Genomic DNA, 26,353 nt, shown 5'->3' on the forward strand with positions numbered 1-26,353 from the left:
TTTTTTTTTTTTTTTTTTTGTCAACCATTGGGCCACAACTGGCCGACCTATTAGCCAAATTCCTACATTTGTAGGAGCCGGGACTCGATCCCGAGTATGATGGTGCCTTCTACAAATGGACTTACCTCCTGCCACTGCACTAAGTTCACTTCACCTATTTTATTTATAATAGTGTACCTTCAAAACAAAATATATAATTTCGAGTTTTCTCCTTGACAGTTTCATCACTAGATTGCAGATTGACTCTAAATTCTTCCTGCAAAGAATGAAATTAAATTAATGGTTTAATGAATTTATTATATAAGTGGTAAGGGTTTTTGAATAGATATATATTGATCTCTATTCTTTTAACACGCTTACTGCAATATTGACTAACCATTTTTTGAAAAATCTAAAAACTCAGAAAATCAGTACAGATCATAAAAACAATGTGACTGAAAATTTCCAACCTATTGGCTTATAACATCTATTTATATTGGATTATTAAAACATATCTTAAGAAAAGAAGTTTGCACAACAACAAAAAAACAAAAAAAAATAAGACAAAAAAAATTAGTTGGTATATCCGAGTTTAATTTCCAAGAACATAAAGAGTAATAACAAAAAAAAAAATAGTAACTGATATGTAATAAAATTTCAAAGTATCTCTTAGTTAATTAATGTTATTAGCATCTCTTAGTTAATTAATGTTATCAGCATCTCTTAGTTAATTAATTTTATTGTATTAAGAAAAGTGTCATATATATAAAACATAAATATGAAACAATCCGACTCATATTTTTTTTTAATTCATTAACTAAAAATCTCATACTCTTTAATTAACCTACTGAATTAAACCATAAAGCCAAACCAACAATAACCGGTAGAAACCAAAACAATACTCATAAACCAATTAACGAGCAAAAGTCGTTAAACAAGCAACATTTATAGAGAAGAAATCCAGAGTATAGAGAAGAAATTGAAAGTGGCATATCATGATGAGAAAATGTATTGGCAGTAGAAAAGTAGGAAGTTTTGGCTAAAAGTTGGAGATAAAAACACAATTTTTTTCATTGTTAAATCAGTTATAGATGAATGAGCATATGTCTGGAGGCCTACGACAACTGTTACCACACTTGACCAAGCTGTTGGAGTGAAGATTGCATGGCAACTTGATAAGCTCATTTTGGACAATGAAATGGACTCTCCAACAAACAAAAGGACCACTGGTTTATCGGTAAAATGTTTAATAGTCTATTGTTATAAATGCTATTAAAATATAGCTAAATCATGTTGATAAATGTATTTTTTTTTTTTAAACATCGCTCCACAGGATACAGATGCAGAAGATAATATAATCCACATCTATGCTTGGAATAAGGATGATGAATTAATTGCTGAGGGTCGTCTATGGTCAACTGAACCAAAAGAACTGGTAAACGACATTCCGTTGGGTCCGAATGCTGCTATTGTCACGGTTGATGGGGTATTTAAAAAAGATAGATATCTGTGGAGGCCAAATGCTGAAATGTTGGTGATTGGTGATGCACTTGGTAAGAACATCCCATGGCCTATCCACAATATTCAAATGGCTTATTGTGTACAGGCAAGCAGGGATGAAAGGATGTCAAAAAGTAGATCACTTGGGGTAAGGCTCTACACTTTCTTAGTCTTAAAAATATATGTTGTATTGATGTTGTGATGGACTTGTGATAAGATTGTCTGCAATTTTTTTTGTAGAGTGTACAAGCAAGCAAAGATGAAACGATTTTCAAAAAATTGATCACCTGGGGTAAGACTTTAAATTTTCTTAATCATTTCTGAAATTTTCTACTTTAATTGAATGATTTGTTGTTTGACTGGTCTGGTGATGAATTGTCTGGAATTTTCTTTAATTTGTAGAGTGTAGGTAACAGCTCTAACACCAACACAAATGAGAAAAAGTGCATTCTTTTAGATTCCAATGGATCTGAAGAAAAGGTTGCAGAAGGTCGAGTTATCTCAACAAATCCAGAAGATAGAGTTCATTTTGTCGCTTTGGGTCCCAATGCAAGTAAGGTTTGGGTTGATGTTCCTACGATTGATGATGCCCCAATTTGGAGAGCAAATTCAGAAATTAAAATCATTGCTGATGCTTTGGGTAGTATAATAGCTTGGCCAAATGACAAACTTGTTTACATTTAAAACTCTGGTCGATCTTGTGTTTTTATTTTGTGTGAGGGTACTTGTTGTTTGTTTCAGACATGTACGTTTGATGATTTATGAAAATTTGGTTTGATCCAAAATTATGGGTAATACAATATAGCCAAAAATAAATTATTACACAGGTTCTCATTGCAAACAAAAGATAGCAGTCCAATTTATTGCAAAGCTAAACTGCTACAATATACATATCAATTATAATGTATAAGAAAGAAATAATAACGCTTATAAAATGCTATTATAAAATTTTCAATTACATTTTATAAAGCGCTATTGTAAACAACTATATCACAGCATACCAAAAAACCGCTACAATATATCACTAACCTATAGTCGCGGTCGATTACATAGTGTTTCTAACTTCGCTACTATAACCATAGATAGCGTTTTTTCGGACGCTATCAATGCCCAATTTTCCTGTAGTGCAAGAACCTATTCCTTGACCCGATCCAAGATAAATTCCATGAATCATACATTATCCATCATTCTCGTAGAGGTGAGTTCATCTTAATCAAAGATCTATCATAGTTATACTCGCATCATACTTTATCAGGTGTAGGCTATACCGTGTAGCCCATTGATGACCTGATTCTTTATTTGGGAGACCTCTATTATGAGCCGTCTACAAATTGTATCATAAAGTTATCAAAATGATAATAATATATTTGGACAAATACTAAACTATTGTATAATTTCATAAAACTTTTGTATTTAAATATCAAATAGTTTTTATTATTAATATATTTTATCATTCTTTCTAGTGTTTTTTTAAGGATATACTCGTTCATCAAAATGGTAGTGACATAATGACAACACTAATACAATCCAGAATATATAATTATATGTTCTGGTCTTTTTTTTACATTAAATTGCAATAGATAGGTCTATTAGCTAAATTTTTATGTTCGTAGGAAGCAAAAGTTGCTTCTTGGTGTGATGGTGCATATTTTTGATGGATGGTGTGATGGTGCATATTTTTGATGGATTTATCATTTGCCAGTAGAATAAAGTCACTTCACATTTTCTGGTTTTTAATAATTAATTTTGTAAACATTTGCCTTTTATGAATTTAAAGTTATAAAACAAATTTGCCTACTCATAGAAGAAAATTTTGAGATAATTCATATATATTTTTTAAAATTTGTCATTTAAACTTATATATTATTTCAATAGTGTATAATAGAAATCAATGAGAGACGCATATTATAACAAACTACTATTATTTCTCCTCGCCATTCTTGTGATAAAATAAAAAAGAGAGCATAGAAACAGTATACAAGTAGAACAATAGAACTTGGGTTTTTAAGTTATTGACAAAAAAAAAATAGAACTTGGGTTTAATCAACAATCAAAGAAAGATCCAAACATTTTTATAAAACATGCATTTATAGTTAAGCACCATACAATTTAGTTATAGTCCAAATACTTTAACATATCATTATTTAAGCTTTGTTTGTCCAACAAAAAAAATATTATTTATTATTTAAACCAGTGTTCAAGAAAGCGATTTAGGACGCCGCCTAGGCGCCGTATAGACGCTAGATGCTCAGCAGACGTCTAGATAACCTGAACCGACTAAAATTGCATAAATTATATTTTAATATATATTTTTTATTTTTAACTATATATATTTAAATTATTAACTATTATAACTCTATATATAATTATAAACGTACATATGTTGTTAATGTAACTTAAATAAATGTGTTTTTCTAACTTTTCTTTATGATTTATTATTTATTATTTTTAACATATATTTTTACATAATTTTATAGATAATATTATATATATATATATATATATATATATATATATATTGTTTTATATTGTAAACGTCTAAATCGTCTAAGTTTCGATTAGGCGTTTAGGCGCTAGGCGTTGGGTCACCGCCCACATAATGTCTAGCGCTATCTGGAACAATGATTTATTAAGCATATGATCATTATTAAGCACATGATCACACCATGGGCACCTCTTTTCATTGTTTGGGTAATAAATCTCATCTACCTTCCTCTGTATTTCGGTCTCATCAAATCCTTCTCCAAACACGAGTAGTGCGTTCATTTGTGGATAAAATTTTACAGAAATAACTCCTAAAAAATATTCGTAAACATATTTAAAATCCCAATTTCAATGTTTATATGTAATATTTATACAATATATAACTAACAAATGGTTTATTTTAGCTTAGCGTAACCATCAGATTGTGTTAACGTATACCTCCAAAACTATAAACACAGGTTATAGCTCTTTGCCTGTTATCTTCATAAGTATCTCCTAACTTGAATGTATAGTTCCCCTGAAAGAAAGAAAAAACTTCTAATGTAAGCTATACATGGTTATGTATGTGCACAACTATATTTCTATTTTTTTAACTTACCATTCTTTGAAACTTAAAAATTCGGACTTTGATTAGAGATGATAAATAAAAAAAAAAAAAAAAAAAGAAAAAAAAGAAGATCTGATTGCAAGTTTGCAAATTAGTGGCTCCCCAGAACATCTATTTATATTGGACTATTAAAATCCACAGTTTTTATATGTTTTTCTAGTTACAACAATGTGACACTTGTTGACCAAAAAAAAAAAAAAAAAAACAACAACAATGTGACACTTAGTAATATTCAGCTTCCAACATCTGTATCTTACCCAAAAAAAAGCTTCCAACATCTGTAAGGTTTTATAAAGAATTTATCTTAAATCTAAATTAACATTCTTATATGGGAATATATATCTTTTACTTAGTCTCTAGATAAATGGTTTTAAGAAAGTGAATAATTTTGTTTTAAAATGTAATTATATCTAATTGAAATTAATTAATTATATTTCTAAAACTAAAAAATGTGAAAAAGAGAGAAATTTAACTATTTTCTCTCACAATGTTCACTAAATTAAAAAAGATATTATTTCTCCTAAATTGCGTTATTATCTTTTATAAAAAATAGAAATTAATGAAATATTTACAAACATAATATTATAATTTATATCAAATATCTTTATATAATCCAATTAACTTTTTAATATAATCTCAATAAATTTAATTTAATCATTTTAATTAATTATATTGTGATTGATTACATATCAATGTTGATTACATGTAATATTATTTTCTTAAATATTTGAAATCACCTATAAGAAAACCGTTTTGTGAAAATTATACTTTACACGTTTGCTGTTATATGAAAATAAAAATAAAAATAAAATTACTATTCACAACTTAGCAGAGTAAAGCTTTAGACATGAAATCTGGAACAAAAGAATGAAAAGAAATTGATGTCTTGAGGTGTTCTCTGTTTTGCTTTACATCAACTTCGACAACTTAAAATTTTGATTGATTTGTCTACCCTTGAGATTGTCACCATTTGCTAGTAGGGTACCAAGGAAAATGTTCATTTTGAAGTTAAAATTGCCGTTTATTATACACACCGTAGTTTGAAGAGTTTGAATCTGAGATGGATGAGTGACTAACCAATACCGCCGATTTAACTTTATGCATACCGTATTTTCATATTTATTAACTACAATTTCAAGCACGGCAATAATTGTAAAACAGAATAAAGGTCGAGACCTGTTTTATAAATCGCTAGGCATTAGTCGGACGGTAAAAGTGTATCTAGTGCATAGCAAGAAAATCGGAGATTCAACGGGAATAATTGGGGACTAATTTTAAAGTTATTTTATTAAATTAATAATAAAATAAAAATATATAGTACTAAATATATATATAATTATGTTTATGTTAAAAGCAAAAGTATCAAATAAAATATAAAATTATAGTATTTTCTTTAAAATTACGGTAAACTCTTAAAAAGTAATTTTAAAAGAAATTTATATGATTTTCATTAAAAGTTTGTACATTAGTATTGTAAAACATCATAATTCTTTATTTAAATGTCTAAATAATATATAAATTTTATATTTGGCTCCAAAAATAATTGGTATACATAAAATTAAGTGGAAATAATCAGATTAGCGGGTTATAATTAAATTAGATAGACATAATCGGATAATTGATGCTATGAGAGAATTAATTATTAATTAAGGTGGAGAAGGTGGTCTAGCGATTTTACGGAGCGTAATCGTGGTATGTAGGGATTTTTAAAATAAGGATTAAGAGTATTCAAAGATAACATTGTCTCCCATTACATTATGCTTGTCATGTTTCTTCTTCTAACCTTACTTACACACACGTACTCCACTCCTATCTTCTTTATCTCCTTACTCACGCTTTCTCTTCTTTTTCTATTCTTTCTCCCTAACTCTGTCTTTCTCATTCTCAACACTTTCTCGTAAGCTTCGTGAACGATTTCCAACTGCTGTTATCAAAATGGGGGTTGATTACTACAACGTGCTCAACGTGAATCCAAGCGCAACCGAAGACGATCTAAAGAAATCGTACAGAAGGCTTGCAATGAAATGGCACCCTGACAAGAACCCAACTTCAGACAAGAAAGAAGCTGAAACCAAGTTTAAAGAGATCTCTGAAGCTTACGATGTTTTAAGTGATCCTAACAAACGTCAGATCTACGATCAATATGGTGAAGATGGACTTAAATCTTCCGATGTACCTACCGCGTCAGAAACGGTGTCGTCTCAGCAACGGAACTACTCTTCCGTTAACAATGCTGGATTCAGGTATTATCCACGTGATGCTGAAGATATTTTCGCTGAGTTTTTCGGTGCATCTGAGAAAGTCTTCGGCGGTGGTGGTGGTGGGAGGTTTAAAAGTGCGGAGGCGGGAGGTCAGACGAATAGGAAAACTCCGGTGAATAGGAAAGCTCCGGCTATTGAGAGTAAACTGGCTTGTACTCTAGAGGAATTGTATAAAGGTGGGAGAAGGAAGATGAAAATTTCCCGCGTTGTTCCTGATGGTTTTGGGTTAGTATTCCTCCATTAACTCTCATGATCGTGATGAGACGTCGCCATTTTGATTTGTTAAATTCCTACTTCTTTGATTCATGTGTTATCCAATGGATGGTCTTGTGTATAAATATCTTCGTGTTCTGTTTTTGTGATGAATCTTGAAATTAGTGATGTTAATGTTAATATTGTTTGTCATCTTCCTTATTAGTTTTCTTGTTGCTATATTTGATTTTTCTTTGGTTAGTTTGGTTTCTTGATTGTGTCAGTGTCTTAATTATGTTTTGATATCAGAAAGTCAAAGCCGGTGGAAGAGATCTTGAAGATAGACATAACACCAGGATGGAAGAAAGGAACAAAGATAACATTCCCCGAGAAAGGAAACCAAGAACCCGGTGTTACTCCCGCGGATCTCATCTTTGTTATCGATGAGAAACCGCACTCGGTTTACAAAAGAGACGGTAATGATCTGATTGTAGAAAAAAAAGTTACTCTTTTGGAGGCGTTGACAGGGATCACTATAAGCTTAACGACATTAGACGGGAGAAATCTGACTATCCCGGTTTTGGATATCGTTAAACCGGGTCAGGAGATAGTGATTCCTAATGAAGGAATGCCCATCTCTAAAGAACATTCCAAGAGAGGAGATTTAAGAATCAACTTTGAGATAGGTTTCCCCGCAAGGCTAACATTGGAACAGAAGACAGATCTCAAGAGAGTTCTTGGTGGAAGCGGTATTGGCAACTAATTCAAGATAATCTTGAATTCAAATGTCAATTCAGTGTGTACATATACAGAATTGATCGGTTTTTATTTTCAGTTTTGATCTCATTTCTTGATGGCGAAATAGTAACAAAAATTGATCTTTCTTTTTTTGTAAACGCTCTCGATGATGTAATCCAATTTATCCTGATCCTTTAAAATCTTCTTCTAGTAACCTTTGGTTTTTACCCTTTTTTTATTTTTCTACCTTGATAGGAATAAATTTTATACCAATGTGACTACCGCTTAAGAGATTATAGTTTTTGTGCTCATGTCAAAACACAGAATAAATAACTCTTTTGTTTTTTTTTTGCGATCATGTCAAAACATAGAATGAGTGATGATGTCTCAAGGGTGTCCAAACATATTGTGACAATTTTATTCACTCTTTGAGAAAACGACAAACCAAATGGTATAAAACCCAATTTCAAACAATCAAACCACACTCACAAGTAAACTTCTTTTGTTTTGTTTTAAGGAAACAAAATAAAAACCTTAATTAAGCACTAAGTTTTTCAATCTTGTTCACAAGTTCAACAGGTTTGGCTCCAACAACCCTATCAATCTCTTCTCCTCTCTTCACTAAAACAAAAGCTGGAAGGGTAATAGCTTTGTATGTCTCAGCCACATCCTAGAATATATACCAAATAGCTTAGTCTTGAAACTCAACGTTCATGATTTTAGTTACAATAAAACCACATATATGAGTACTCTTCTTCAAGTAATAATAATTAATAAAAAGAGTAATTACCATTAGCTTATCCACATCAACCCTAGCAAACACAACGTCTGAGTACTTGGAAGCAATCTCTTTAACTCTAGGTTCCATCGCTTTACAAGGTCCACACCATGCAGCTGTGAAATCAATTACTAGCTTCAAAACCACAAAATTTTCCTAAGTTAGCTTTATCAAGAACAAAACCATTTTATTTGCATGTAAACAAAACTGGAAAATACAAACAGTATAAGATTCACCTACAAAACCATTTCATTCTTGGATGTGAGACTAGTTTGGTTACAGAATTGAAATACAATATACGTGGTTTTCAAGTAATGCATACCAATTTATTTGAGCCTTTCATGGAATCGAAGAGAGATCGCCATTGTCTTCTTGATTCGATTTCAACAATCATGGCACTCTTGGTTCCCACTGATGAATGAACATCATGCACAGATGAAACATTGGAACCCATTATATTCTGAATGTCTATGTATGAGGAAATTATATTCACTTATTTGCTTGTGACTGATATGTATAGAAGAGAAAGATGGAGGAGCTTTATATAAGTTTTAAGTCGACCAAGTTTGTTCATTAAAATATATACGTTATTGCAATGGAATATGATTCCGCTTGCGATCCTTCTCTAGCCATTGGTTTATTATTTCAAGAATATGGAGCGTATCCCAATTTAGTTTCACATTCATGTTCCATTTAGTTGTTTGATATTCTCCACTACATAAAAATAAAGCTGGTTTCAAGGAACTAGGTAAGCCATGTCATGCACTTGCAAACTATTTCGTTTTATTTTTTTCTGTGGATAACAAATCGCGACGGATCGAATTTTTAATATAAAACAGTTAGGTAATTTGATTTTGTCATGAATTTATTTTACTTTATTTTTTCCACACTATTGGAAAAAAAATACCTTTATTCGCAAGCGGAGTAATATGCACCATATACCTCAAGGATCCAATACCTAAATAATCTACTTTTATCATTTTATGTTACTTATTTAACCAAGAAATCACATACCGCGGGACAAAAAAAATCTTTATGTATATGGGTTGTTTGGATGTTAGTTACTTATCTTTCCCATTACCTTTTTTTTCTTTTTTGCTGGTGGCCTTGGTTTATGTAAAAACATTTTCTTTTCTTTTTTTTTTTATAATAATTTTACGTCAAATCTTACAGGAGAAATTTAAAATGAAAAACGAGAAAACAAAATGTGAAAAGCACAGGTTGTAAATTGTTATTTGGCGTATTGGTTTTTCTTCAGGAGCTGTCATCAAACTCTTCCTCAAGCTTCTTATTCCATTTTGGTACTTGAGAAACGTACATAATTAATAGGAACAATAATCGAAAACGATTTTGAAATTGATTGATAATTTATTCAATTTTGATAATTTATTCTACTTTTGGGTGGGACAAGACATGCACGTACGTACATAATCTTTTTAACTTTTTCCCCCATAAACTTTCACATCTTCCTCTCTTGCTCAGAAGTCACAACTATTCTAATTCGAACTAGGAATTGTGAATCAAAAATTTGATTTGGTGACGATCGAATATCTTAATTTTTGGAACATGTTGGAAGGGTTTCACACGCCAAGTTGAAAATAATACTTTTTCTTTTTGCTCGAGTTCAAATAGAACTGAAAGAAATTATAACAACTTCAGCCAGCGAATTTCATCAAAAACCAAATAAAATTAAAAAAAAATCAATTTACAACGATCCATTCTGATGCAATATAGTCTTTTTGTGTTTTTAAGGATTTTTCTTCTGTATAAATATATATTTTGAAATTGGAAAGTAGTAACTTTTGAAAAGAAATACATAAAGATGATGTATAGCTGAGATAATTCTTATACAATATGTTTATTTTAATACTGGTAATTCATAAATTTAAACTATAGCTGAGATAATATATAGGTTTTAGATTTTCAAATATGTCTTAATTAAAAATGTCATTTTTGATATAGTTTTTGTCTTTGAATTTATTTCGGTTTTGACTTTATCTTAATTTATGAAAATGTTACATAAGTTTAGGGTAGGCAGATTTCTTTTCCATTAAAAAATCTTTAAATTGCTTTGTCAATGGTAAAGGTCGCATGAGTGCTAGCCACATATTTCTTTATTCCTAGGCTCGATGATCTGCAAAGATTCTGATATATTTCTCCACGATCTGGAGAATAATAATATTCCATGAAATGTCATCCATACAATTTTATATTATTGATTTCTCTCTCTTTCTATTTGTGTGAATGACACAATTAGTTCAATACCTCTGTTGTTATTTTTTTGGAGTTTTTTTTTTTTTTTGGTATCACGTACTAGGCAAATATATTACAGTCAAGTATAAAATATTAGAATTGTTGTATTTGTGCAAAAGAAAAAGAGCGGAAGATCTGCCAGAGACTTTGATACAATTGTGCAAATGCCAGAGAGCTTATTCCTTGAAATTTACAATGATTTAAATCACAACTCTTCTTAGCTATATACAAATTTAATGATGAAAGAAGATGCTGCAGCGTCGAGAAGTCTAAGAAAAGAAGAAGCTGCATGCTGAACTAAATACGAGAAGCCGATGAACCTAGAAAAATAATGAGGTGCATATTCAAATTCCTTTGCGGGAGTATACACAAAAGGTTTGCTTGAGAAATATATTTCTTCTTTTTTGCTAAGCATTTTTTCAAAAGAGTGGTGGTTCAGTTGGAATTGGCTTATTGGGTCATAGTGGACTCGAACTCTCAACTCCTGACTTGGAATGGGCAGCCCAGTAGATAGCTAAACCTGAACCCGACCCAATTAATTGAGAAATATAGTTTTAACAAATTTATGTTTTGGAGATAAGGTTTTTGTTGTAATATAATATAATTTCTCATTATTGCTATATTGTACTTTCTTTTTGGTATTAATGTGAAGTATTTATACCATTTTCAAATTTTGACAGAAATTCTAATGAATACAAGTAGCGAAAAAAGAAATTACAAAATAAACATACACCAAAAACAACAATAGAGAAAAGCGTTAATCTAAGCAGAAACAAAAGAAGAAACATTGATTCCGAGATGTCAAACTCAAAAATTTGCATGATTTAGTTTCCATCCTAGTTGCCACGAGCAAACCAAATAGCTATACTTGCTATGAAGATCCTAGCTAGCTATCAATAACATGAACTCAGTCTTGCTGCTGCTCACTGTCATTTACCGCTACATTATAACCCACCCACCTTATGCTGAAAAGCTAATGCTAGACACACACACACACTAGATCATACCTTCTTTTGGTTTTAATATAATGTTAAGAGACTAGATCATCCTTAGCCAAGACCACACAGAAAGATCAACTTACTTACACAGCTCAACATTGTAACAAGAAATGGTTGCACAGCCACAAACACATAGAAAAAATAACCCTAGAAGAACATTGTGAATTTTAAGACTCAACATGTTTCGATATTTAATCAACTAAGGGTGCAAATGGTTGCATAGTTGAAAAGGTTGAAAGTGTTGGAAAAAATTATTCAACCAACTTTCACCATTTGAATAGAAGAGGTTCAAAAAGTTGAAAAAAAAAACTATTTAACTCACTCAACTTAAAAAATTGAAAAAATAAACTAATTCTACAGCAAAAATGTTTAACTTGTTCAACAACTATTTTAAAGATGAATGGCTTAAAGATTATTCAACTCAATTTTGTCCAATTCACTTTTTCAATTTTAAGCAACCATTTGGACAATTAATCTTACACACCTTTTAGTTCTTTGGTACATACATTGATTATATTGTCTAAGCTGGGCCGAAACCCATATTTCACTAAAGCCCCATTTAATAACATCAACGATGTTCAACCCTCCAATCTCACACAGTAAATAAAACTTTATTATGACGTTATCCTCCTTTTCTTTTTCCAAAGATTACATTCGTTTGATTTTTTTTTTTTGTTAAAGGATGTAGGATTACATTCCTTTCTTATGGCTTATTTTGACTTATGACGTGTCCAACGCCTCACTATCAAGTTGGTTCAAATAACTGTTGTGATTTAGATTGAAAATTCGCTTTCTCAGGGATTCTAAAGCGAAGAATAAAACTAAAACTGATGTTAGCGCAATACGTTATACGTGTATGCTGACGTATGTAATACGTACATTACATATTCATGGCATTTTCGGACGTAGACATCAATTTTTTTTTATAACTTAGGATGATACTATCAATTATCAAAGTATCAAGTACCAATTTATCAAAAAATAAACTCAGGATGATATGGGTCAATACTAAACACAGAGGTCAAGAACAAAAATATACTTCAACTACAGTTTATTTAAGCCGTCCGACTTCTATATAACTTTAAAAATGACCAAGACAAGGTCTTTCATCTCTTCATTTGTAATTGAAAACATTATTATGGACAACTTCGAGCATCCTTTGTAGTAGGGATATACAACGTTTAGTTTGTCAAAACAAAAAAATTATTAAAAATAAGTAAAAAGATTATTAAGTGGCGATATCCCAAGAATGGGAAAGGTTTCAGGAAGGGTCCAATCATAATAAAAGTTCATATTGACTTTGTACGAAATTGGAGGGTGGGATGGTAGAATGTGTGTATTACATTATCACTAAAATTAATCATCCATTTTAACTTTGTGCATATGCATGGTTTATTATTTTTCAACTCGAAATCCCAAAAATCTAGCATCCACTATAACATGTCCACCTTTCCGGTTCTCGCTGTTAAAATTTTCCACTTGTGTCGATCATAATTCATAATCCACCTAATTACTTATCTTTTTGCTTTTTTTTATTGAGAAATAAGAAGGATTATTGGTAGATAGATTCTACTGATATTAGTAACATTTGGGACTCATCTAACACAATGTTTTCATAACTAGGAAAGACAAGAGAGTCACTGCAAGGACATAAATTATTTCTTTGGATCTTCTCCACGTGTGGAGGTCGAGTTTTGTAGCGACACAAGTTGTCTCGAACTAGTATATCCAAAAAAAATGAGCATCATCATCCACTCTGATTATATCGTCTGTGCTAGGTGATCAACATTCAATCCTGAGGTGTGTGGAACGGTTAGGAGACTGAATATTGTTATTTGTTGAGTCTGTACTCGTTTTACTTTATGCTTTTATCTTTTCAAAACGGAAAGTTAACTTCTCATATTTTCCAAGCATGTGCGTGTATATGAAAAAATCATTTTCCCCGTTAGAGATACTCGTTGGCCTCTTAGGGTAAATGTAAGTTACCTAACACGAGTTATATATTGTGAAATTAAAGAAGTCACTGGTGCATGTGACTTTGATTTCTCGAGGCAATTTGACCATTCGCATTTGAAGAGCAAAGGTGGAAGGTGATTTTTCCCATCAATTTTTTGTTCGGAGTTTTGTAAGATCGGAGTAAAAAACATGTAGACTAACCGTATATATATTTACACATATTTTGGAGTTAATATATATATATATATATATATATATATAAAAGAAATATCATTTCATCAGGACTATATCTAAGGACATCAAAAGTCCTATTTTATAATTATAATCTATAGCTTGACATTATAGAATACGTACTATAAGTCTATAATATTCTCCTTTTTCCATTTTGGCGACATATGAACACATCCAATTTTTGTTATTCCTTTCCAGTTTTTATTGCTAGAAAAGAATAACATAAAAAAAAAAAAAAGAAGATTGATGCTAAGCGGGTCTCATAATTTGATGGTATACATTAAATTATTATATATCCACGTAATTATTTCTTTGTGGATTCATAATTTGATCCACAATTAAAGAAAAAAGTCAAATCGTTTGACTTTTGTAACTACAATCTTTTATACACATTCTTTCAAAAAGTGATGTCCCGAAAGCAAAAGAGAAAAGTCTTATGAATGGTAATGGCTATAATAATATTTGAAATCCAATCTCTTCTGTTCAACTGAAAACCATGAAGTTTCTATCTATGGAATTAGAGGATCGAGTTATCAATACCTTCTACTGACATAGTAAATACCTTATAGTTGTTAGGTTATTTTTTGGTTTTTTTTTTTTGTTTTAAAAGGCATTTATAGTTGTTAGGTTTCACAGTCTTCTAAATTAAGCTTACGGTTTCCATTTATAAAAAATAGATAAACAGCCAAAAACTAGACTGCCTAACGGCTAAAAACAGACAGTATATGTATACATTTTTCGCATAATTATTTTGACTCGTTGGAGATGAAATTATTTTAAACTTTTCTGTAATTCAAAAAACAAATTTCCTCTCGCGAGAAAGAAATAAAGTGACAGAAACCGTGAAGTGAGGAACAATTGTTGGCCGTTCACAAGAAAAAAAAAAAAGGAGGAATAATTGATGGATTAGGTCTATTGATAGACATTCACAAGACTAAATGAAAGTGACAATGATTTATAAATTCTAACTATATGGAAATAAAAGAGTTTCACTACTACTTTGGCTTTCAACAATATTCATATTATTGGCATTAATATAAAAAATATACCATTCATACGTTACGTATAATGATGTATATGAACAACGAAAAAAACTTGTATGAAAAAAAAAGAAAACACTTCACTGTACATTTATATGTAGTCTAACAAAAGCCATTAACGCCAACTCGTTGAAAACGATTCTTACTGAATTTTCGTCTTTTTGATAACTTAATTTTATATTGCATTCATTCCCACGTGGTTATATTATCACATATTCACATTGCATAAAAACATTAAACATGGTTGGAATGTAGATGATTAATTTTATATAATTGACTTGTCAACACTTATTAGTTATCACATTTTTTTTTGACTAGGGTATATACTTATTTCTTATAAAAATAATTGGACTGGAATTCAAGACTAACTTAGACGTTATAAAACGTTAGAAACTTTTTTTTTTTTCAACCAAACATTAATAATTAAATTAAAAAAGAATTTCATGATTGGTTGTCCAAACAGGAGGACAAGAGTTTACAAATAACGATTCAGAAGGTAAAGATCTTGAAGACCGAGCAAGATAATCTGCTCTTACATTGATGTCGTGAGAAATCTTGACTAGGGAGAAGGATGGCTAGAAGGGGCGGAGCTGCGAGAAATCCTCCAATAAATTCGAGAAAGCGGGCCAATCATGTGGCGTCTGGACCATCGCAACCAGCTCTGCACAATCCGTCTCGAAGGCCTGACAACTAACTCCAGCCGCCAGTAAAGACTCCATTACCCAGATCAGTGCTTGTAATTCTGTATGTAGGGGAAAAGGCCTCGTCTGAGACTCCGAACACCCAAAAGAAGCGTGGCATCATCTCCATTGCAGTACCACCAACCCAAACCCTGAAAAGGGTCCGTTCCTTTCCATGAACCATCAACCTGACAACAAATAGAAGAATCCCTCTCCTCCACTAAGGGTGGAGGGAGGAGGTTGCTCACTGTATAAGATTTGGCTTCCTCCCAAATTAATTTATCAGTTGCCGCCTGATCTATAATCTCAATTGGCTCTAGCTCAATACCCTGGAAAACCTTTTTATTCTTGTTTTCCCAAAGTGACCATAAAATCCAGGGGAGAGAAGAGATGATATCAGAAGCCCCGGCTTGAGAAGACGCCCTCCAAAAATTGAAATCTAAATTCGCATAAATAGAGGCATATGGAAAACCTCCTGGTTCCAACTCCCAAATACTGCACGACCGGGGGCAAACAAAAAGTGCGTGGTTAATAGTCTCCATTTCCATCGCCAAACCGCACCGCTTACACAAAACATCACAACGAACTCCCCGATACGCGAGCCGTTCTAACACAGGAAGAGTACCCGACGTAATTTGCCAGAAAAAATGTTGAATCTTCGGGGGTACATCTAATTTTCAAGACTGAGCCCGCAGAGAACTGCACGATGGCCCATACTCCACTTCCGCTATTAATTCCCGGGCTAACCGATAACCTGACTTAACCGAATACTTGCCTGACTTAGTATAATGCCATAATAATCTATCCGGTTGAGAAGTTTTACTAACCGGAAAACTCTGAATAAGTGGTATATCCACGGGATCAAAGAACTCCTCTAGAATAGGCAAATGCCAATCCTTTATAACTGGATTAATTAAATGATTAACCATCAAACTCGGGAGTAAAAACCTCCCCCTACCATTCACAGATCTTGGACGGATATCCGGTAACCATGGATCCCGCCAAACCGAGATGGAACAACCAGAACCTACAGCCCATCGCGCTCCCTGTTCCACCAATCCCTTAGTTGAATAAATACTCTGCCAGGCAAACGAAGGATTATTCGGTTTATTTGCCATAAGAGGATGTTTGTTCCTGAAATACCATCCTCTCATCACCCGGACCATTAAAGACGACGGATTGTGAATTAACTGCCAAAACTGTTTGGCCAGCATAGCGTCATTAAATTGTTCCAAAGCTCGGAAACCCAAACCCCCTTCACTTTTATCTTTGCATAATTTGTCTCACGCAACCCAGTGCAAACCTCGAGCCTTATCATTAGATTTCCACCAAAAAGTGGAGATAGCACTCATTAATTTAGATGTCAACTCCTGTGGTAATTTATAACATGACATAACATGTGTTGGAAGTGCCAAAGCCACTGATTTAATCATAATTTCCTTGCCCCCTTTCGATAAGTGCTTCGCAGACCAACCATTTACTCGATCATCCAAGCGATCCTTGACATAGCTAAAAACCTTAGTTTTCGAACCCTGCATGTTTTTAAGAATACTCAAATAAGAGCGCATGCCGCCCTCCTTAGAAATACCAATAACGGATTTCAACTGAGATCGTATATCCGACGGGACCTTCTTACCAAACATGATAAATGATTTTTCCAGATTAACTTCTTGTCCTGAGGCTCTACCATAATTACCTATTATATCCATTACCGTCCTATATTCAGTCGCCTCTGCCTTACAAAAGAATAAACTATTAGCTTAGACTGTTTAAATGTTTATAGTGGCCAACCAAAAAAAAAAAAAACAAATCACAAAGAATTTGCTTACCAGTTTCGAACAGCAAAGCAAATGCACAACAACACGAACACCGACTCTTCACTGGACCAGTTACCACTTCTTAGTATTGATAAAATTAAAAAGATCATAATTTGTATCCAAGAAAAATTTAAAATTTGATATAAACCGCCACATTAAATATTTTTTTATCATTTGCTTTATTTTTTATCTGATTTTGTCTAAGGTATTTTTTTTCATCTTTTCTCCTGTAGAAACAAAACTACAGATATTGTACCAATATTATTTGAACCAGAAAGTGTGTGCTACGTAAAATCATAATTCTATAGATCGATATTATTGTTTTTTCACGTCCCAACAAAACTTTAGGTCTTTTTCCACTTAACAAAATCGAGTTTCGGCCCCCTACATGTCACACCTTGAAAACACTAGCTACTTCTCTAAACTGTGGTTCGGTGAAGAAAAGGTTCTCAATTTTTTTTGATGAATTTGTCAATTTTAACACCAAAAAGGAATTTTTATTATTAGGAACATTTGCAAAAAAACCTTCTCTTGTTGTCTATTTTCAATAATACCATTTTCAAAATGACTAAACTCTAACATTAATATTAAACCTTACTCCTAAATTAATGTAAAATAGAGAAATCAAACCTAAAAATAAAAATAAAAATTAAAAACAATTTAACACATTGTAGTTGTGTAAAAGATGACAAAAATGAAAATGGCCAAAAAAATGGATATTTTTTAAAAATGATATCTACAAAAAAAAAAATTATAACAATTTCTCCTATATTATTAACATAAAGCAACACTAGTACAGAACTTTAGAGTATATTTTCTAGATGTATAAAAAAAACTGTGTGTTTTCAAATATTATATAATTATACAACTGTAGTCGTATGCATAACTTCTGCAAATCCATGATATAGAAGACCTATCACAGAAGTTTTTCATTTGCTATATTCCGGAACAAATGAAAATCTTCAAAGTAACGATATAAAAAGATCCAATTAGCAACGAGGTCGCATCATTATAATTGCTTTTGAAGAATTTATGTCCAAAGTTACGAACGATTTTTAGCCATTCAAGGAGGAGTGAATATCGGCTTTATAGCCCAACATGGATTTGTATCATCCTCCATTTTCAGGAAATATCCAATATATCCTAAAAGATTTTTTTAAAAATTAATCAGATTACTTTTTGTATTGAGTTTGGTAAAAGCATTAGTTAGTTCTAGTGGTAACGTCTACTGTTTGATCCACCTGCTTCTACAGATTAATATGATAAAAAAGTATTGTTATTTATACAATTAATAGATCTCTATTGGGTAACCATCCAAATTTGTTTCTAGATTGAAAGTGCCGACCCAACATAACATGTCTTAATCGGTCTCACCAAAAAAATAAAATAACATGTCTTAATCGAAATATTTAAGACTTCAATATTTAAGACGAATATAAAGTTTTGGTAGATAGACTTAAGTGGTCCAATATCAACTGAGATCTTTGAGACTAATCGAGATTACAAATTTAGATCGATCCAGATTATGAACGGATATAGGAATAGTGATACAGTATCATATGCTACATTTCCCTTTCAAATATAAGATGTTTGAGATTTTTTTTGGTTTTGAAATATAAGATATTTGCACATCCACATATAAAAGAAATAAGAATTTTTTTAATTAATTAAGTGCTTTTTGTGAACTAATGTTTTCTTATTAAAGAAATGAGATATTTTGACTAAAAGTATAACTTCTTCGTATACTAACCTCCTAAACATCCTATTGAAGTGGACAAAGTTTATTTTTGAATATTCTAGTTTGAGAAACATGTTTTTATTTTCTATATATAATCTTATATGTAAACAATAGTTTTAGAAGTAAGTCTACTCCTATTTCTCTATATAAGTAATATCGTGTAACTTTATCATGAAGATAATCAATAATAATTTGCACAACATTTTTAATGTCTGTAATCTTAGAAATGTATGCATGAACATATGAGCATTGATGATTTACGTTCATGATCCAAGATCATTAGGCTGGTGATGTAAGTGGATATTGTTTCAAACTACCGTCTAACCTTGACTCAAATACCACTTGTAACTTATCAATCATAATGTTAATGGACATCCGATTCTCTGGAAATCTTACTGACCCATCCATAGGATTTACTTTACTATCACAGTCGATCACTCATAATTAAAACAATTGGTACACGACTTGTTGATTGTATACGTACCAGTTTTAAGACTAAACTTTAAAAGAATATACGATAGTATGTTGAAAAGCATTAAGTAATTAGTTGACTTTTTTATATCGTTTCTGAAGCACATTTCAGGGGTGAAAAACATACTACGTGTCCAAATTTTTTGGACATATCTATAACTGGACTGATAGTTTCATATCCAGCCTCATTCAATGAGTGAATCAGTTAAAAAATTTCGACGCACCGTGAAAAATCAAACCCTAATCGAATGTTATTTTTGGATATTGTTATATAATTTAATATGAAAACATGAAAATCTATCTATTTACGAAATTAGAAATTTTCATAGTTTCTTTTCAAATTTACAATTTTCATAGTTTCTTTTCAACTTAAACAAAAGTATGATTGTATCACCACCACATCGCCAAATTTCTACCCGTGAGCATATAAATGTAGTTACCCGCAAATATCGTCAATTTGACACTCACCCTACCGTTGTTATTGTTCCTGCAAAAACATTATCGCTAAGTAGGAGTACGCCCTACGAACATGCTACTCACTTCCTTTTTTTCTTTAAAAAAAAAAAAAACTTAATATACACAACCCAAAAAAAAAAAAAATTAGAGAGGATACCCTATAACAAATCAATTGGGCTGATACTTTTAAGAGTTTCGTGGAAATGTAAGAACATAACATAAGTTTGGCAAATATTTACATATTTCATAGTGTAGATATGAGAAAATACTTACTCAAATCGACAAGATTAGTTGACAATATTGTAATAAAAATTAAAATAGCAAATAAGCGTGTGTTCAAACTATTGTAGTCTACTGACCGAAAGTAGAGTATAAGACATGTAAATTCTTTGAAAACCCGGCGCTAGACCCCACATATGTACTTCACGGAATTTTCCATACAAAATGTTTACGATGACATCTAAACTTTTCAAATATATAGATCATCTATACTACTAACATACACATGGATTAACAATAAAGTTTATAAATAACATTCAAACAGGTTTTCAACCTACATAATTTTGGACGTGACTTCTTCTGTACAACACTTCAAAAAAAAAAAAGGTTAATGGAAAGTAAAAATTGATCCAAAGATGGACCCAAGGGGAATGTAAGAATTGATCCACTATAGATTAAAGAAAAAATTTGTGGCCACTTTAAAATGCGGCTGCCAATGCCATTGCTTTCTTTTCATTGTACTTGTGATTCAAATTTTCAAACTCACACCACCTGTGTTCTTTTTTTCATCTTCTTTAATATTATACGTATTATATAAATACAAAATTTCATTATAGTCATTTTAGATGCATTGCACTTGGAACTTAGACACCAATTTTTCCTTCTTCAAGCCGACTAACCATCCTGTGATTGCCGCGTGTACAATAGATCCAATACAACATTTTTTTTTCCTTAATAACTATAGATTTGACGAATCTAGGTTATAATTACTAGATTTAGGGTCCATATATTCTTCTTGAATCTAAAACTAGTTTTTAAATTAATTCAAATGAATGTGTAAATCACCTTTTTGATATCGGTGTTTAGACACATAGTTTGATCCACAACTAAAAGATGAGTAGTCTCATAGTTTAACGTAGAAATCATAATCAAAACAAACCATTCTTTTGCAAGGAGTTTAGCTCTCGTGCTTGATGACCTTGTAGAGGTGACAATGCCACTTATCCTGAAGGTCACCAATCAGAAGACAATTGCATGTTATTTAGATGGGGGTATATAGAAAATTTAAATGCATTTATAATTTACACATTTTTTTTCTTTTTTCTATGTCTAACAAAATGAAAAAAATTCACATTGTATTTGTATCTAAACATGATTGTGGTTTCATTATAATATTTAAAGTCTGAAATCGATCAGAACCGAAATAATTAACACACGTCTTATCTTGGAATATTATAAAACAGGACGAAGCTTTTTACGCTGCATTTGACTCTTTTTTTCTTGAGGATAATGGAACCATAATTATGTAATGTAATGTTAAAAACTAAGCAAAAACTTGCTAAACAAAATGGAACCATAATGTAATGTTTAGAGTAAAACAACATGATATATTGATATGATGTCTTGTGGGTTTTAATTTAATTCACACCGACAACCTTTTTGACTTGCTTCCCTGTCTTTGATACTACCCACACAGAGATCAAAACACCATATTGCTATTTGCATTAAAAAAAAAAGACGAGCATTAAAAAAACAATTCATAAATGTTCCTTAAATCTAATCATTTCTATTCAAATAAGTGAAACACACTCCAACACCTAACCTGCCGATTCCTTCATACGATATACCTTTTGTATTAGATTAGATTAGACTAATAGAGGAAATCATTCGATGCGACGGTAAACCACTTGGATACAATAGGCTTTTAAGATAATATACATTTTATATTGAATTACCGACAAATGAATTTATAGGCATTGTGAAATTTACGATCCCTAGTCTTATAGTGATACTTATTTGCCGACCAAAAGAAGTAGTGATATGTATTTATGTTTTAGCGTCATATTAAATTTATTTAGTTTCTTATTATTCACAGTTAACTTTTAAAAAGGCCTTGAAACTGAAATTATTATATATATAATATAACATGGCTACAAATTTTGTAATGAAAATTTCTCTAAACAAAAGTAGTCACATTTATGAAATATGTTAATACATTTTGTAGAGAAATGTTACCATGTCTCACAACTTTGCTACTCATATAATTAGTTTGATACAAAATTACGGTAGCTATTTTACTAGCTTATTTAATTTATAAAGAAAAATTCAACATCTTATTTTGATTTAATGTGCATATATATGCTAAAGAAATATGTAGCAATTGTTTCTGAATAATTGTTGGGAATTTCTCATCTACATCCACTTTCTTATAAACTATTAACACACACACCCACTTTCTACTATCACTATACTTTCTTTCTGTAAAATTATCATTTACCCCTCAAACTAAACAAACCAACTCTCTTCTATCAAACTTAACTTACCTATAGATTTATCTGTTCAGTAGATTTTTTTCACAACCGTAAAAACAAAAATCCCCAATCCCCCAAACCCTAGATCCCCAATTTCCCCCCAAACCCTAGATCCCCAATTCTCAACAACCCTAATTTTGCATTTCACCAATTATCAGGTCTGCAAATTTCAAAACCTCCTTCCGTTTGTCCCATTACCTCCATTTGTTCCGTTTACCATTTAGCAAGCCATCGTGAACCTCCTTCGCACATGGCAGAGAACCGCCGTCGCATATCCAAATATGTGGCCGATGAACCGTCTGGAGAAGAATTGCAGAGTGGGATGATCTTCTCCCTCGCCGTCTGTTCGCAACTGACCGTTATCCCGACGATAGGCTGAATGTTTACTCACGACCTGATATCCTGACGGCCATTTACAAGGTCCTCAAAGGCACTCCCCAATTCGATACGATTCTTACTTCAAGTCTGGGTTCTCTATTCAGGCTTCGTATTAGTGAGTCTCCTATCTCTTGCAAATTACTCCACGCTCTGCTTTGTAGGCAGGTTTTGTCCAAAAAAAAGTACGAGATGTGGACTGTTTTTGGTGGATACCCTATGAGATTTTCTTTAGTTGAATTTGGTGTTGTAACTGGCCTTCCCTGTGGCAAATTTCCAGAAGATTACGACCCCGAAGACGAACCTGCTCCCGACTCTGATGATGAATGTTACTGGGACAAGTTGATTGGAGAAGATCGCAAGGCAACCCTAGCTGATGTCCACAATACTTTTCAAAACCATACTATCAAGGATTTGGATCGGAAGCTACGGCTTTCGTTGCTTCTCATAGTCGATGGTGTACTCATAGCCTCCAGCCAAAAGCATAGACCAACTTGGAAGTATGTTGAGATGCTTGAAGACATCGACTCCTTCCTAGCATTTCCTTGAGGCAGAGAATCCTTCTTGAAGACTATTTCAACTATGAGATCTGATCTCAAATTGCAATCCAAACCAGTGGCTAAAAGACTTAAACGGCAGGGCAAGATTCTTAAACCAACGGACCCCTTGAAGAGTTTCACCGAGAAGTTACAACAGAAGTCCTTCCATTTGCATGGCTTCCCTCTTGCGCTTCAACTGCTCGCATATCGTAACATTTCTGGATTACTTGACAAGGTACAAGGTGATGGTGACACCAGCACTTTCCTGGAATGGTCTTTAGTTGGCCTACAAAAGAATAATCTGCCTCTCACAGATGTCAAATGTGTTGAGCATTATCCAGATGTAAGTTGTCATATATACACATTATTAATCTTTGGCTTACATTATCCACGTGGATACACACATACTGACATTTTATCTATCACAACCGCATCTATTAGTTTCTCCGTTTTTGGAAGCTGTCCAACAAGAATCTGGTTGGGGAGAGTGGGATGATGAGATTAAAGACAAAAGGATTGCTCATTTGGAAAGTCTCATTCAGGCAGGACATATCTTCACCAAAAAGGAATTGCCAGGGGGTGATTGTTCTTTGCCTTTAATCACTTTACCAGATAAGAAGGGCCAAGGGCTACACAGGAAGCACATTGTTCCTAGGCAAAAAGAGATTTCTGCCAAACTTTGTGTCAATCACTCTTCATCCAAGTCCAAATGTTCGAGTTCTAAGATGCCCGTGTTATCGTCTCGAATACTGATGACAACTTGTTGGCTGATTTCAAAGCTGCTATAGAGAAAGAACTTAATTCTATTAGAGATGCAGCAGATAGTAAGTTTAAAAAGTTAGAAGCTGAGAACAGGAAGCTACAGGCTCAGATTAACACCCTTCGATTCCGTAGGCGGTTAACACTACCACTACGTCGCACCATTAAGAGGCCTGCATGCGTTACTTCCTCCATTGTTAGACCATCTCCAATGGTATTCCCTATTTTTTCCTCTATAATAGAGTAACTCTATAATAGAGGTGGGTTTTACTCCAATGGTCCTCTATAAAATAGAGATTGCTATTTTTTCCTCTATTTATAGAGAAACCTTTGTAAAAAAAAAAAGGGTTTCTCTATAAATAGAGGAAAAAATAGCAATCTCTATTTTAGAGGTGAGAATAGAGGACCATTGGAATAAAAGTCACCTCTATTATAGAGTTCCTCTATTGTAGAGGCAAAAATAGAGGACCATTGGAGATGCCCTTAAAGAATCATCCCCTTCCACTGTCGTAGGCGATGAGTTTACCGTTGGTCCAGATAATGCTGCAGAGAATGTGAATGCCCAGACACCACCCCCAACTCCTCAACAATCTCCTAGCAATGCAGTCACATCTCCTGATGATATCCTTCTTAACCCACACAACTGGGAACAATATGTTCACCCGTTTGGGACAACAGTATGTAGTTGTTTTCAATCATCCGGAATCTACTTTGGCTGTGTCTTTATTCATCTTAATCATTTTATACAGGAACCATCTGTTCCCAACAGCCCGTCCACTATGAAAGATGTGATTCAGGATGTTTCACGTAATTCCGAACCGAACTCTTGCCTCAATCCCATTTATGACACCGAGTCTAAGGTTAGACACACTTGTACCTTTTCTATTAAACTTCGACTATCTTGCTTTTTGTTACCTAAACTACTTTTTGGAAAACAGCAATCCCCGGTATATGACACTGTCACCAAACCTGCTCCCTTCGATGACCAATCGGTACATATCCAATATCTTTCCGGCTTCAACATTTACCTCAGTTTGCAAAACTTACACTGTCCATGTGGATACATTTTTAATATACAGGCTGCGACACATATTGATCAAAACCAAGTCAACTCCGCTGACCATGTTTCTCCACAACCCCTACAACCTTACACCAGCTTGTTACAGGAATTTATAGGGAACTCTAATGTCAATCCTCAATTACCTGCTCCTAGTCTTGTCCTTAGCAGTACACCCTCCGATGGTATTGAGGTATTTATTTACCAAATTAATATACTTACCGAGTAAATCTCTATAATCAAGTATATCTGACTACTCAAACACTTGATGAGCTTTATGCAGAAAATTGACGCTAATAATGTGTTGGAAGCCACTCCCCTAACATTAGCCATCTATAGTACTGAGGTAAGCAATTCCGATCATTTTCTATCATTTTGTACATATCCACATGGACATGTCTCGATGGACACCTTTCTATTCACAATTTTTACATATCCACATGGATATGCAACATCATTTCGATACTTCTTTCTTGCAGGACACCAATGATGACATTGACAGAGCTTGTGCCCTTGAGGTAGCGCGGCAAAATATTACTTCAAAAACAATTTGTTTTCTTTTTCTATTTTCCCTCATATAAAATTTCCCAACTTGCTTCATGAGGATTCTGGGCGTGAGTCCCCCTTACAGAGCAACGAATCTGACAGTGAAGACACAGAGGTATTGCACCCTTCTCTACTTTGCATCGAATCACTGCCTAATAGTTTGATGCCTATTAGTTTGCTGTAAATGACTATTATTTCACCACACAGAGCAATGCGACGCCCCCAGACCATGTTGATTTCAGTGATTCTTCGCCACCCAGACCTACACAAAAGGGTGTTCTATTGGATGCAGAAGAGGCTCTCCTCTCGGCTGTTATGCGGATACCTCCACGTTCACCGTCCCGTCTACCTGACCTTCTACTCATTG

General features: G+C 32.8%; 3 protein-coding genes and 2 long non-coding RNA genes across 5 annotated transcripts; 2 read left to right on the plus strand and 3 right to left on the minus strand.

The window, feature by feature from the left end:
* Positions 1,344 to 2,193, plus strand: LOC104787196. The gene is made up of 3 exons (XR_767809.2): positions 1,344 to 1,627; positions 1,720 to 1,771; positions 1,882 to 2,193. It is a non-coding gene; the product is annotated as an uncharacterized LOC104787196 (long non-coding RNA).
* On the minus strand, positions 4,037 to 4,647 carry LOC104787197. The gene is made up of 3 exons (XR_767810.1): positions 4,562 to 4,647; positions 4,402 to 4,480; positions 4,037 to 4,274 (listed from the first exon to the last, which is right to left on the minus strand). It is a non-coding gene; the product is annotated as an uncharacterized LOC104787197 (long non-coding RNA).
* Positions 6,412 to 8,287, plus strand: LOC104787199 (dnaJ homolog subfamily B member 1-like). The gene is made up of 2 exons (XM_010512730.1): positions 6,412 to 7,056; positions 7,333 to 8,287. Exons 1-2 carry the CDS (start codon positions 6,506 to 6,508, stop codon positions 7,784 to 7,786), a joined length of 1,005 nt encoding a protein of 334 aa, XP_010511032.1. The 5' UTR covers positions 6,412 to 6,505; the 3' UTR covers positions 7,787 to 8,287.
* On the minus strand, positions 8,156 to 9,062 carry LOC104787198 (thioredoxin H7-like). Its single transcript, XM_010512729.1, has 3 exons — positions 8,862 to 9,062; positions 8,552 to 8,674; positions 8,156 to 8,431 (listed from the first exon to the last, which is right to left on the minus strand). The coding sequence occupies exons 1-3, from the start codon at positions 8,991 to 8,993 to the stop codon at positions 8,300 to 8,302; spliced, it is 387 nt and encodes a 128-aa protein (XP_010511031.1). The 5' UTR covers positions 8,994 to 9,062; the 3' UTR covers positions 8,156 to 8,299.
* Positions 15,745 to 16,911, minus strand: LOC104789381. The gene is made up of 2 exons (XM_010515090.1): positions 16,398 to 16,911; positions 15,745 to 16,304 (listed from the first exon to the last, which is right to left on the minus strand). Exons 1-2 carry the CDS (start codon positions 16,909 to 16,911, stop codon positions 15,745 to 15,747), a joined length of 1,074 nt encoding a protein of 357 aa, XP_010513392.1.

The sequence above is a fragment of the Camelina sativa genome, chromosome 5, assembly GCF_000633955.1.
Source record: "Camelina sativa cultivar DH55 chromosome 5, Cs, whole genome shotgun sequence".
NCBI lineage: Eukaryota > Viridiplantae > Streptophyta > Magnoliopsida > Brassicales > Brassicaceae > Camelina > Camelina sativa.